Source organism: Alternaria novae-zelandiae, assembly GCF_023758075.1.
Source record: "Alternaria novae-zelandiae strain BMP 2774 chromosome Unknown scaffold_7, whole genome shotgun sequence".
NCBI lineage: Eukaryota > Fungi > Ascomycota > Dothideomycetes > Pleosporales > Pleosporaceae > Alternaria > Alternaria novae-zelandiae.
This window is the reverse complement of record NW_026056967.1, coordinates 152,819-166,496: the sequence shown is the minus strand read 5'-3', so window position 1 is coordinate 166,496 and position 13,678 is coordinate 152,819. Positions and strand designations below refer to the sequence as shown.

The following is a 13,678-nucleotide window of genomic DNA, read 5'->3' as shown; positions in this document are numbered from 1 at the left end:
GGCACGACGTGATGGATCCGACATTTTGCCACGTTCCGAGGTTTTCACGAGCCGCCTCATCGTGAGGCAGCTCGACCGACCATGCCAGTATCCATGGTAATGGTATGAACGGCCTCCGCACGTGTCGCGTGTTCTCCACAAGCCCTACTGCCATACTTAGCATAGGACCCCTCGATAGCGATCTCCGCTCCGCTCTGCCCCTGGTCTCGTTTCTCACCGCTCGCACTTCAGGCAAAACGCTTTCCGCTCCGACCACCGGCAGTGCGCAGGACCCGAATATCTCCGCCAATCCTAGTCAGCGAGTTGCATCTTGCCGTTGCATCTTGCCGTTGATGTCATAGCACTTTTCGCCGTTGACGCGATTCAGGGAGGCTCGGTGAAGAACCGCGGCGCCGCCAAACCTCCCAAGACCGAAGAAGGCTGGAAAATCGGATGCGATCTACGCCAGTGTACGTAAAACGCAGGCTTAGCCTCGCACTGCCAGCGACCTCAGACTTGGGTTGCGATGCTGCGGGATGACAGATGGATACCCAGCTGCACGCTCAGTACTTCCACATTCGTCCTCGCTTAAACTACCGTTTAATCTCTCAACAACGGAACGATATATCCTCCTCCGAGTACTGGAGGTCGTTGTTGAAAGGCCCGTAAAGAAAGTCAGATCCCAATATTCCCCTCATCGCCCGCTTGATGCGACTGGCCTAAGTACCGGAATGAAATCCGTCCGCTCAACCGCGTGTAGATTTGAAAGACCATGGGTTCGTGGTTGACATTACGAGATCTTTAAGCGCAGATCCGCATGTGAGAGACTAGAGGGTGTGGATTCTGCCCAGGCTGATGACATCTCAGGGAAAGTCGGGCCGCTTTTCTCCGGAGTGTGAATCATCCACTCCGTCGTCACGACTACATATTGCGCCCTCTGAAGAGTCAGTCTAACCATTTTTCGCGCACTTCCACTGGATGTATGCGAGAGTCCTTGACTCGGTAGTCCAAAAACCTGCCTCGTAGACGTTGGGATTCTTACGTCGTGTCTGCTTGAGCATATAAAAGGAGCCAGGTATACCTTGACAATGCCCAAGTAACAAAGTGCCAACACATCGTAGACGAAGCCTAAGCCCACAACATCAATCTTTAGCCACCGCTGCAGGAATACGTGTAGGATGACGAACCCTCAATTTGTCGTGAATCTACAGTCAGCATCTCCTTGCCACTAGCTTACTCTTGAGACCGGCAATATATCGTAACCTTGGATTCGGGCTGATTGATCTTCAAGATCTACTCATAGGTTGAACTTCCTCAGATTCTAGATTGATATGGCGGTAAAACCCTGGTTCTAGATGGCCGCAATGGACACTATCTAGCACGGAGCGACAACGAGCATGTTGCTCCCGCGTCCGAAGAAAGCACCGGGGGCTATGGAGGCGTTGCCATGGTGCTTGATGTTGGCCTGTCCGCATATGTTCGCTGTTGGGGTTGACTCAAGATTCTCTTCCCCATCATGTAAACACAAGCAAATAGGTCAAGAAAAACTTACGCAGGGACCGAGATTGACATGTGGGTATACCAGAAAGCGAGGAGGGTGTGGAACACGCTAGATTCGGTCCGTATGAGTATGCATACGTCAAGTTGCGCTCTCCGTGGCACTCTGGTGCAAAATGGTCATTTCAACAAGTATCAAATTTGGACCAGGTGAAGGAGCTATGGATCTATCATAAATCCTCATAGCAATTAACAACCATATACCTAATCCATATTCTCTTGCCCAATGTCCAGTACTCCTTGCACCTCCTGCCTCGGCCATATGTACAATTGTGGGCTTCGGGTACCCTATCATAATGGATATAGAGACGCGCTTTCGACCCGGTCGTAAACCTACAACCCCAGCGCATCGATCATACCACCGTAATCATATCGTCGTTATGTTTAACGCGCCTCGCTGGAAATGGATAAAGAAGGTATCGCGAATAGGCCGTCTCGTGTGCCATAGTGGTGTGCGCAGCTGTTGCGCGTGTTCGGTCAATGTGGAGTAGACCTCTGGCTGCGCCGTGGTTCGATATTGGATCAGTGCATGGGCGGCTGGTAGTTGATCGGTCGCCTGTTGGAGGATTAGCTTGCAGCACGCGGTGTATGCACTGACACAACGTACTTGAAAAGCAAAATGTGAGGTTCTGGCTCATGGACCTCGTAGTGCTCCCATCCCAAACTCTGTTCCCAAGTCAGCATATATGTTGCAGCCTGTATCAAAACCACGCGTACCTGTGTGATGCCCAGCGCCCGCCATTCCTCCTCCCACAGCAGCTTCAGTGTGCCTCGCGCGCCGTCGAAGTAGTCTTTTGGGATAGCCTTCAGCATTTGCTTAGGCAGCTGCACATGGCGGTATTCGTATGCGTCGTCCGAGTATCTGTGTTCGCGGTCAATAAAGAAAACGCGCTGACCGCCTCTTGTGTTGACAACCCACCTCGCCGAGTAATGGATCGCGTCGACAAATTCATCCAGCTTTTCCTTCTCGTGGTCCGAAAGCGGCCGCGGCTTCTTGTTTCGGCGCGTGAAGTCGATATCCAATTCGCCCGACATGGTGCGCGTAGGGTGGTGTGAGGAGCTCGTGTGCTCCGAGGTCGTCAGTGGGGTGTCGGCGGGTGGTAGAAGCGAGCGGGGCGGGCAGCTGCTTTGGGGGGAAGTCGCAGTCGTGGATGGGAGAAGGAGCGCTTAGATGCAGGATCTCGTGTTCAGGCGCGTCGGGCGTGTGATTATCGAGCGAGAGAAAGAATAGTTCAAGTAAATGAACCCAAACAGCTCTTGTTTACCCAGTCGTGAAATTTGGTCGATTGTCCAAGCTTCTACGCTAACTCGGCTGCAGCCTAGCGTAACCGTCTTACCACGTTCTTACCGCTGGCCAACGTCTTTCACCCCTGCATCTGCATCTCCGCTGATCGACGTGCAGTCGAGTTTCGATGCAGACCACTCTAATGCGAGCTTACGTACGCTTTCTGTCTACGGTCACCGTTGTCTCTGTTCTTCTTTATCCTCAGACATCTCCGGACATCAAGACCGCCTCACTATTTCACCACAGCAACCAGCCACACCGCATTCAAGGAAAACTTTAAACACCATAGAACCTACATCAAGATAAAAACTTGTAAAATAGGCGACCCAACATCAATGTAGGCTCCAGGCCTGTTCAGCTTTAACTTTGTGTGAGCTGGTCACAAATCTTATCTTGTACTAATTACATGCGGATCGTTGATGAAGCAGCATACATGTCTGGAGGAGCCATGTCTTCCGCCTTGCAGTCCTTTCTTGAATCGCATACTGTCCACTACCCTAAACCACAAACAGACGCCCCAAGAACAGGCAAATACATGTAGCGTACGCGTACGCTTACACTTGCTCGTACTTGACAACCGCTGCTCGACGGGCGCATCATCGGTTATCAATTTCAACGGTCTTGCCGCTATCGATATCACTCCGGACACACTGGCAACGGTTTCTCCCTGTTACCTCTACGCACCCTATTTTCCCGCTCAAATAGCTTCTCCAGCACCTCGCGCTCCGCACAGCCTTGCAACCACGGAGTCTTCATATCCAAGTTCGGCCGCCAAAGCACACCCACGAACTGTACACTGGCTTCTTCGTTGGACCACTTCCTAATGGAAGCCGTGTGCAGTCGCTTCAACCCCACATTCCACGCTCTTTCGTTGAGTTTACTGCGGTATAACACATCCTCCAAGACCGCGTCTTCTTCCTCCATCTGCTTCGTCTCCTGTCTGGCGCGTTTCAGGTACCGTGTCAAGAGGGTGATTGGGACTGCAAGACCGATGATACCAGCGAGGACAACCGCGAAGATGGCGCCAATAGGACGTGTGTCTTCTGGAGTTGCATCCCTATACGTGGCAGGGTGTATGAATTGAGCCAACGACGAATGTTGTATATGTTGAGAGTGCTTTGTTGAGGTGAGGTGCGTAGTCATTGGTATGTCGACAATCAGCGAGTTCGCGTGACCACTCTCTCCGGAACCAACGTCCGCATTGAGAACCTCCGAGGCCTTGCCGTAGAGGCTTTCCTGCATACCAGGGTACGGATGCGTGTCGACATCAATATGGTCTCCTCCAATGTTCGCCATGATACTCATTTTCAGATTCCGTCGATGTCGAGAGTGTCTGAAATCCTAAGGTTTCATAGATCGAAGGTACTGTGTTTGCTTGCTGGTCTATGGAGCTCAGCGTATGATTTGTACGATCCGGACTCGGGTAAAGGGGGAAACACAGAGCTATGCACCAGTCTTCGCCGTCATACAACGCCTATAATGTCACTGGCTATAGGTAGGATATGACAACAGTGCTACCAGCAGACAGGATTTACTTGTGTTCACACCAATCCTACAGTCCAGCCTGAGCTACCATGGAGTTGACAGGACGCGTACCAGCTGTCATGGCTACCCTTGCGGACAGAAGTCCTACTGTGCGCTCCCGAACTAAGATGACAAGCCCCGTCAGCATGCAAGCGGCTTTATACCACAGTCGCGCGATGAATACAGGCGCAGCTAGGAAGGTACTTTGGATCAGTCGCACGATAACTCCACGTGCCAACGTTCCTTCAACTGTGCCAGTATCTCCCAGATGCTGACATGAGATAGTGAGAGATACATTGCTCGACACTGTCTTTATTACAATTACCACTAGATGCCTCCATCAACCCCTTCATCCAGTCTCTCATTCCGTCCGATACTCCCTACACACGATCCCATCCTTATCCGTCCTTTCAATAACTCTGGATCTCTTCGGCACAGCACCATTATCCCCCTTCCCATCCCTCCACTCCCACCTCAACTGTTTCTTCGGCCTAACCACGACCGCCTGTGTCATCTCCGACTTCTTCTCCCCCAAGTCCCCATGAACCACATTAATGCCTTCATCAGTAACGCCGCGTTCCAACCACTCGCTCGCTCTGTCATCACTTGCGCTCGTCTTGATCTCGGGGAGTAGTTCGATTGATGGTGATGGCGGTACGGACGAGTAGCGTTGCTGTAGGTCTTCGTAGTGCTCCTGTTGTATTTGTTGCCGCGAAAGGCGATGCGATAGGCGGGACTCTCGACCGGATTCGAGATCGAGTAGAGCGGGCTCTTGGGCTGGTTGTTGACTGGCCTTTTGTTTGTGTCGGTTGATGAGGCGGATGACGAGGCAAACCAACATCAGGATGAGGATTGTAGATGTCAGAACGATAAGGGCAAGGAAGAGGTCCGTTAGAAAGCTCGTATCGGCCATGTTAAACGTGCTCATGGCGAAAATGTCAATTTGCACCGACTTCTGCAGCAGGATAGAATGGAGAGAGTTGCAGATGTTGTGGCGCCTGCTGCGAGAGGTATACTGCAGTACTTAAGCCTGTCAGGTGCAGCATGAGACGTAGACACTCATCTACGTGGTAGTAAGAGAGCTCTTTATCAGGTAACCGGACCAGTAAAAGGATTCTGTATCCATGCAGGAGCTCAACTGTACGAGGGTCCGGATAATTTGCTTCGTGGTCGTGTTCTGTTGTGCAAAGTGGTACATACTATGGGAGAGAGAACTTGCACGACTCTTCATCAACTCGAGGGACAACATAGCCTGTTTGAAGGGCGAGGCCTTGCCATGACACGCACAAGACAACGCTCAGATCAGATCCGGGATGACAGCTCTTTGGTTGACCTAATGGGTATGTACAAACCTGTAACTTAAGCCGCCTGATCCAACGCGCCCGTGTAGTCATATACAAGCCTAACCCTAACCACCTCATCACTCCCCACCTTCCTAACCACAAACTTCCTCGTCAGCTTCCTCTCACCCCCAATATCCGCGAAGCCCCAAATCTGCCACGCAGTCCATTTGTTCGCCTCGTTTTCCACAAAGCTCTCGACAACATCTCCCTCTTCCGTCTCCTTCAGCCAGCCTTCAGCCACAAACTTTGCATCTTCCTCGCTCACACCTGCAGCCTTTCCTTCTTCGACTGCCTTGGCTAAGGTAATGTAGCGCGACCGTCCCTTGACGGTGCCGAAGAGCCGGTCGACGTGCTCGCGGTAGTGCCAGTCTAGGATGCGGGTCTCGGTGGAGCCTTTGATGCCGCCGGTGATGAGTTGGTCGATTTTGATCTCTGTCGTTGGCGTGTTGTCTTCGCCGTCTATGGTGGTTTGGTAGAGGTGTTGGGTTACGGTTGCTGCGCCGAGGGCTTTGCGCGTCAGCCAGCCCATGCCCTGCAGGGCGAGGACGGCGTCGAATGCATCCGAGAGGGACTTGTTCTATCATGCGTTAGAGTGATGTTGCGATGCACGAAATGATGAAGGTATGCAGAGAACAATATGACTTGAAAGCTGCTCGAAACTTACCATGACCCATTTCCCCTCGAGCTTCTTGATATCCGCACTTGCTGGAGCTGCCATATTGCCTAGTATGTTTGTTGGTAGGACTGTAGTTTGGTACGATCCGACTTCGTCGTGAGAAGAGCTTCGAAAGCTATCGCGGGGCTATGGTGATTGGTAGCGGTGGGTACCGTCCTAGTTGGGGCGGCCATGTGCAGTGCATCTTATATGCCGGTCGCCCAAGCACCAAGCCTATCCAGAGACGCCGTGTGGATTAGCACCTGCCTTAGTCGACAATCGCACACTGTCACGTTCGTACCTGAGCGAACATCATGCGTGGCGTCGTGGGAAGGGATGCCGAGGTTCGTCTGCTTTGGGATAGCACCTCCGCGGGGAACCCTGGTCTTCCATCTCATTTGCGCTCGCATCAACTCTCTCCATTCTCCGGAGTCCACAACCACCGACGGCACACCTCCAGCTTGGGACGGGTCGCATGTGAAGACTGCTCGGGAGAAGGCTTCCTGGACGCGTAACTTCCCGTCTACGGATGGATGGGGCCAGTCAGAAGCGCATGATATTGAACGCAAAGCGCTGACACGCGATGAGGTGGTTTTTAGCTGCATCTTCTCACAATCTCCGATTCCCTACTCGTCCTACTATGCGCCTTTCCTCGATCAGTCTCTATTTCCCCCCTTGTGGAATTGAGCTTGATGCAGCCCAAACGAGGAGCAGACAGAAGACATGACCAGAAAGCCGAAAGATGGCTCCAAAGTGACACGATGTTGCCGCCGGCAAATGGCTCAAAAATGGCCGAGTCTCTTGTAAACCTTCCATCGCGCGCATGTGCGCCAACACTTGGACTTCACTCACTGGAGAAACTTCTGCCACTCCGCAAGAACTATTCTAAGAACAGTGCCCTCGCCGTACCTTATTCTCATGAGTACTCGTCAGGCGTCGCACGTTTCGGTTCGTGAAATGTTCCGAAACAACGAGCATGTTTCAATGGCCGCCGACATGGTGAGGCTTAGCGCGCAAGCAACGTCAGAACTTGCAACAACCGACGGCACAGGGGGGCGAGTATCATTAGAGAGTTCGCATCTGAGGTAAGGCTGCGACACGGAACGTATGTTGCTGGGGTTGGTCGATGCCTCAGATGTCATGTCCAAACTACCCAGTCGCTCGGTAATTTTCCCCTCAGCTTCAAATCTGGTTCGCGGATTGCTTTTGTTTACCAGGCATCTCAACACTTGCTTTGATCATCTCTCTTTCGAGTGCGCTGGAACTCGCATCTCGCATCTTCTTCTTCGTTTTTCATACCCGCGTCTTCGTCAGAAGGTCACTTAATTTTCTTGTGGCACAGTCACACAGAGTCTTATCAAACTTCTCGTCACTTGGTCACTCATTGGACGTACACACGGCTTCGCGCAGCACCATCATCGTATTGCCCCATTTCAAACGGTTACAAGCGCAGTGAAAGACAATTTTGCATGTTCCAATCGGTCTTGCGATCTCAAACTTTCGCCAGCAAAGCGCCATACAACTGTTCTTACTTCTACGGCGGCTCAGGAAGCCCGGGTACATAACGACTTGACCGAACAGTTCCCAACGATACTTTCTTTTTCTCAACGTCCCAAACGGTCAAACTGAACAGAGGGACCGAGCACTCTTTCCCCGCCCGATTCGACGTCATATCGCGCAAAAAGCTCGCAGTCGTGCATCGCAGTGACTCCACTGCACGCGTTTGTTTGTCAACAACAACCTACTATATTCACGACACTCGCTCTCGCTGGAAATCCACGCTCGTTCATTATCCTTCCAAATAAAAATCAATCACCCCACATTCTTTTACCCGCCACGCGAACACCACGCCAACCCATCTGAACATCATATCAATCACCCCCAAACCGCGCACCTCCACACAGCAATGAAGTCCATCTCCATCCTCATGGCTTTCGCCTCTACCGGCGCCTTCGCATCAGCAATCCAATTCCCCAACCTCCAAGACCGCGCCATCGATCCCGCAACCATGAACCCAACACTCCTCTCGGTCTTATCAGTGCTCAAAACAGCTATGCCCACGGGCCCCAACGCCCCCATGCCAACAGGCGATCTGGAGCCAAATTGGTACCAGAAATTACCCGGAGATGTCAAGAGTCTGTTACCGGAGCTGTATCCCGTTGCTGCGGCTGCGACGTCGGAAGCGGGCGCCGGTGTTGTGAGTCAGACGCAGAGTACGGATACGGTGGTGGTGAGTGCTTCCTCCTCTGCCTCATCATCTTTGTCGTCGCTATCCGTGTCTTCCTCTGTAAGCGCATCTGCGTCTGCGTATATATCCGCGTCGTCGTCTCCCAACGCCAGCGATACTTATCTTACGACGTCGATGTCAACATCGCAGACCACACTTACTAAGACATCGCAGTCGGCGTCAACAATCACCGATGTAGTGTCGCCTTCGTCGTCTGAAATATCCTCAGAGAGCGCCTCACCCACAGCGTCTTCTGCAACTTCAGCCAGCGCTTCAGCTACGCCATCGAACTCACCGTCTACTGGCAACAGATTCGCGGTCAGGACGGAGACACTGGCCGCAATCGCCATGTTCAGTGTTGGAGCTGGATTTTGCATCTTCGCATAGCCTGTTACGACTACGCTACTGAACGTTGATGAGACTACGCTGCGATCGGTCCGCATTTCTTCTTCATCTTTTCACGGGTATCTTCTGGAGTTGTGTGTGTGGTAAAAAAGCGGAGTATTTCTGGATATTGGGCGGACTGGGCGCGACCGCATGACGAGATGATGGCTTCCGTGCGCTGAGCGCTATACGACGAGCTTTGAGCGGGAGTACAACGTGTGCTTTCGCATGTTTATTCTTTGTATATCCTTTTCGAGATATCCCCACACGATACGATACGAATGTAATGTAGCTTTCTGTTTGATCCTGTAAATAAAGACGCTACTATGAGTGCTACTGTTCCATCAAATACGTCTCTCCATGTCCCGCACGCAGTATGCTTTACAGAGACACAACCCCCATGACAGCACCGTTACTCCCTCAGAGACAAAGCACCCCCGCAACTCTAACCCCCAAATCCAACACAGCAAGATGTTCATCCCCACCATCCACAAGCCTCTTATCCGTCTCACTGAACACACCCGCCAGCCTAACCTTCTTGACATCCTCAACCCTCTCATCATACATGATCTGTTCATACAACTGACCCACAGTCTGCGACGCACTCCACCCCTCTGCAATCATGTTCTCCACTACCTTGGCAATCTCGTTGTAGCGTATCGACTTGGTAGCCGAGGACTTGGGGAAGAGGGAGTCGCTGAAGGAGGATAGTGTAGCTGGCGGTAGCACACCCGCGATCTCAGCGATGATAGGGAGGGAAACAGCAGGTGTCTGAGCTGGCGTCGCCGCAGAATCGATATCCATCTCGTCCTCCTCAGCAACGACCTTCTTCTTCTTTTTGCCTCCCGCACCCTGAGCCTGGACGACAGCCCCCACGAGCCTCGCCGCGGATTGCAAAAACGTAATCGCCTTTCTCAGATCGCCATCTGCGACCCGCACTAACTCCTCCGCAACCCCTTCTTCCAACTGCACATTCTCCAGCCTCGCGATATCGCCAACGCGCTTAACCGCATTTCCTTGATCCAGACTCTTGAACCTGAACTTCGAACACCTCGACGCGAGTGGATCGATAATACGGGTAACGTAATTACACACGAGACAGAACCTCGTCATGCGACTGTAAGTTTCCATAGTCCTACGCAGCGCACTCTGCGCATCCTGCGTCATACTATCCGCCTCATCCAGCACGATGATTTTGAACGGCGGACACGGGTATTTATCTCTGTACCGCACTGTCTTTGTCTCGCCGCTGCTCGCGTCTTCCGTCATGACGTTGTAGGTGGGCGCTACGCTGAGTTGCTGGCGCGCAAAGTCCTTGACTTTTTGGCGTACGATGCTGATGCCGCGTTCATCTGAGGCGTTCAGTTCGAGGACGCGCGATTTCATGAGTTCGGGGCCGTAGAGTTCTTTGGCAAGGGCAAGGATTGTGGAGGTTTTTCCTGTGCCTGGCGGGCCGTAGAAGAGCATGTGCGGCAGGTTGGAGGATTGCATGGTGCGGGACAGGATTTGGATCGTGTTGTCTTGGGCTGTTACTTCGGAGAGGGTTTTGGGGCGGCTGTGATGCTGTTAGTGAGGGTGCGGAATGGTGTGCTTGGGTGTTGCGTTCGTACTATTTCTCAACCCATGGTTGCATGCGATTGGGCTCTTGCTTCGTGGTAGGCGCTTTTGATGAGCTGGCCTTTACAGCGGCTTGTTGCCTCGCTTTTACGTTGAAGAAGTCGGCCATTGTGGTGATTGTGTGGAGATTGAGGTGTTTGGGGTTGGGGTTGAGCTGGACTGCTAAAGTGCGACGCGTCGACGCGAGACCGCGAACTCACGTTTCTGCACAGACCAGGTCTTCTTTCTCTAACCACATCATCATCGCGGCATGTAAAACAGTTCGCCATTCCTCAATCATGCTCGAAGATTCAGATACCGTATAAAGTTTCCACAACACACGTCTATATTAACAATTCAGATAAGTTGAGCGATTCACATAGAGCAATCGGTGATTTCGGACATGTCTCACGGCAGAAGATGTCAACAACACAGTTCAACGGTCATATTGCACATCTTGGTTCTTCTCGACCGATCACCAGATGTTAGAAATCTGCGACGACGCCAGACAATGCATGCACCTCCGCTCATACCAAGCTCCTCAACTCCACCAGTATGCCCACCACAGCCAGACTTCATGCGCGTTTCCATTGTCGCTCGGATTACAGACCTATGGTGTCAGAGGTCGCGCCCCAGGAGTGTGACTAGCCTAGACTAATCTACTTCCCAAGCTTAACCCCCTTTACCCTCTTAGCCAACTGTACTGAATCGGAATCTGAGCCATAGGAGGACTGTCGCATCGTACCGCGGGTGTGGTCTAAGGCTGCAGCCCCCCTACTGGCCGACTTGGATTGGGGCGAAGATTGATAGGAACGTTTCGGGGGGCGCTCACCACTTTCTTTGAGAATGGTCAGAAGGGTTGCCCAGCCTCCGGTATGTTGGAGCGCTGAGCCTTCTGAGGTGTCGTGCGTTGATGCTACCTTGAAGAGCAATGACTCTTCGTCCTAGTCGTACAGTTAGCAAAATATCCATGCAGTTTTGCAGTGACGCACCTTTGACAGAATGCCGAGGTTATGAATAAAGCATAGCATGTGGAAATTCGAAATGGCATTGAGGCCGCTGGTCGTGTTGAGCGCCAGCCCGTTGGCTCTGGCGTTGAGAGCTTTGCCAAGATGTGAGATCTCTGGCATCTCGCCCATAGCCTCGCGGTTCTCGATCGGGAACTTGCCACCAGTGAAGAGAGGATTTGGCTGAGTAGGGAATCCGTGTGTTAGTGTGAGAAGCAGATATTCCACGGGGAAGTCGGGTTTGGCAATCTCTTGTACGTTCGCACCGTGCTCGTTAATCCTCCGGTAGAAAACCTCGGGGATGTATCGCGCGCGGTTCAAAGCTTCGTTGTCTTCCTCCGATTGGACGAGCATCACCGATGGCTCAGCTGAGGGCTCGATGATGTCGGCACGAACCATCTCAACGGCGTCGTTCGAAACCTGGTATGAGGAGATCCCAATTTGACCTTGGTCATCACCGCTGATTACACACGTAACAAAGTTGGAGCCGTGTCGTCCAGTGTCGCTCCATTTGGAAGGCCGGGGGTATCTTGCTTGGTACCGTGCTGCGAAGCAGATTTCTAGGGAGGAAAGGTAGTATGAGTCCATGTGTCGCTTGCAGATGACAGAGCCGTCGCCCTTGTCTGCGTCGAGGAGATCGGTAAAGATCACCCCCACGCGTTGCAGCCCACACTGTGCAGCGATCTCGTCAATCTCCTTCTCGTTTTCCCATTCGCCTAGCGAGATGCCGTCCGCCTCGTTGACTTGCGGTGGCTCGTAGATGGTCTCGACAACAGCCTTTGTCCCCAGCGGCACCTCAGTATACTCCTCATACCTGCCGTACAAGAAGCCCAGTCGCTGACAGCCCGTTTGTCTCCAGAAGTTGATCACATCGTCCACCACCTGTATCGAGGCGAACTCGACGTGATCTACCATGCGGTACTCTTGTGGCTTCAGCGAGATGGCGCTAGGCATGCACTTGGTGCAGATACCCTCTGGGAACGGCTTGTGTCCCGATGGACAGTCGGGGCGTACGCGGTAGTAGGGTTCGGTCAGCGGTGGCATGTACGAGCTACCGAGCTCCGGCCTGTTCTTCGCCGAGTTGACTTTGCGGAGGTATGAATGGAAGGAGAGGTGCTTGATCTTCTTCTCGGCGAGGTATGCGGGCGAGTAGGGTTCGAGGGGCATACAGTAGTCGCACATGCCCTTGGGCCCGTGGGAACACATGCGGGCGTCGCGTTTCCTGGGGATTTTGCCATCCTGTCTATCCAGCCTGTCGTCGAGCGGGGACTGCCTGACAACCTCCCATGGGTTCTTTATAGTTTGCAAAGCATCGCCGATGGGGACGGAGCCCATGTTCATCTCTTCGACGGGTTTGCCATTCAGTCGTGCGCCGCCGGTCGAAGGTGCAGCATGGCCGTTCGGTGCCGCAGACTGCTCCTCAAAGGACAGGAAGAGTTGCGCGCCGTTTCTACGGTATCATTAGCTGTGAAGACGAGCTTGGGTAAGCTACATACGATAGTCCCACTTGCTTGAAGCTTACGCCCTCAAGGCCAGCAAGCTTCCTCGCGTCGCCTCCCTGCGGCTTGTTGCTAACACTGATGCTCTGGATGTCGACATTCTTGGGCAGCTTCTCGGCAACCTGGGGCAGAATCGACGAAAAGGTGTCCTCGGGCTGTACCGTCAACCGGAACTGGCCGTCTTTGCTAACAAACTGGTGCGAATGAGTAAGATATCACCTGCATTGGGCATAAAGACATACCCTCAATATCATGATCGGAACGCTATGAATTTCGTGGTGGAGTGGATAAAGGTGATGCAGGTGGTAGGCTGTAGGGAGGAGGTTTGGGAGGGAAGCGCGACCGGAAGAAATAAGTAGACAAAGGCGAGGTGCAGTGGTGAACCTTGGTTGGTGTTGGTGATTGATTCGAGAAGGCGCCTGTAGCGGAGCGGACATGGATGACGCAGACGCGCTAGAAGGACGCTAGTCGAGCGCGGAACTGGACAGATATTCGGATGTATCGATAAGTGAGACAACAGCGACTCGCCCTCCCTCTTGGTCTTCACCTACCCCATATCTCACTACTGAGAACACCGTCGCTCCTTCATATTCTAACGTCAGCGCCTGCATCGCATCGCGAG

General features: G+C 52.7%; 4 protein-coding genes across 4 annotated transcripts; all 4 read right to left on the bottom strand.

The window, feature by feature from the left end:
• Positions 1-2,058: 2,058 nt before the first annotated feature.
• J4E88_004062 (uncharacterized protein) lies at positions 2,059-2,571 on the bottom strand (the record flags this gene model as incomplete). Its single annotated transcript, XM_049397710.1, has 3 exons — positions 2,059-2,092; positions 2,144-2,202; positions 2,254-2,571. 3 exons carry the CDS (start codon positions 2,569-2,571, stop codon positions 2,059-2,061), a joined length of 411 nt encoding a protein of 136 aa, XP_049256155.1.
• An 846-nt stretch (positions 2,572-3,417) lies between these two features.
• Positions 3,418-6,406, bottom strand: J4E88_004061 (uncharacterized protein; the record flags this gene model as incomplete). Its single annotated transcript, XM_049397709.1, has 5 exons — positions 3,418-3,471; positions 3,506-4,162; positions 4,734-5,300; positions 5,753-6,265; positions 6,353-6,406. 5 exons carry the CDS (start codon positions 6,404-6,406, stop codon positions 3,418-3,420), a joined length of 1,845 nt encoding a protein of 614 aa, XP_049256154.1.
• A 2,968-nt stretch (positions 6,407-9,374) lies between these two features.
• RFC2 (Subunit of heteropentameric Replication factor C (RF-C)) lies at positions 9,375-10,680 on the bottom strand (the record flags this gene model as incomplete). The annotated part of the gene is made up of 2 exons (XM_049397708.1): positions 9,375-10,517; positions 10,576-10,680. The coding sequence occupies 2 exons, from the start codon at positions 10,678-10,680 to the stop codon at positions 9,375-9,377; spliced, it is 1,248 nt and encodes a 415-aa protein (XP_049256153.1).
• Positions 10,681-11,209: 529 nt separating this feature from the next.
• NPL4 (nuclear protein localization protein 4) lies at positions 11,210-13,310 on the bottom strand (the record flags this gene model as incomplete). Its single annotated transcript, XM_049397707.1, has 4 exons — positions 11,210-11,494; positions 11,543-13,007; positions 13,054-13,250; positions 13,299-13,310. 4 exons carry the CDS (start codon positions 13,308-13,310, stop codon positions 11,210-11,212), a joined length of 1,959 nt encoding a protein of 652 aa, XP_049256152.1.
• Between the last annotated feature and the right edge of the window lie 368 nt (positions 13,311-13,678).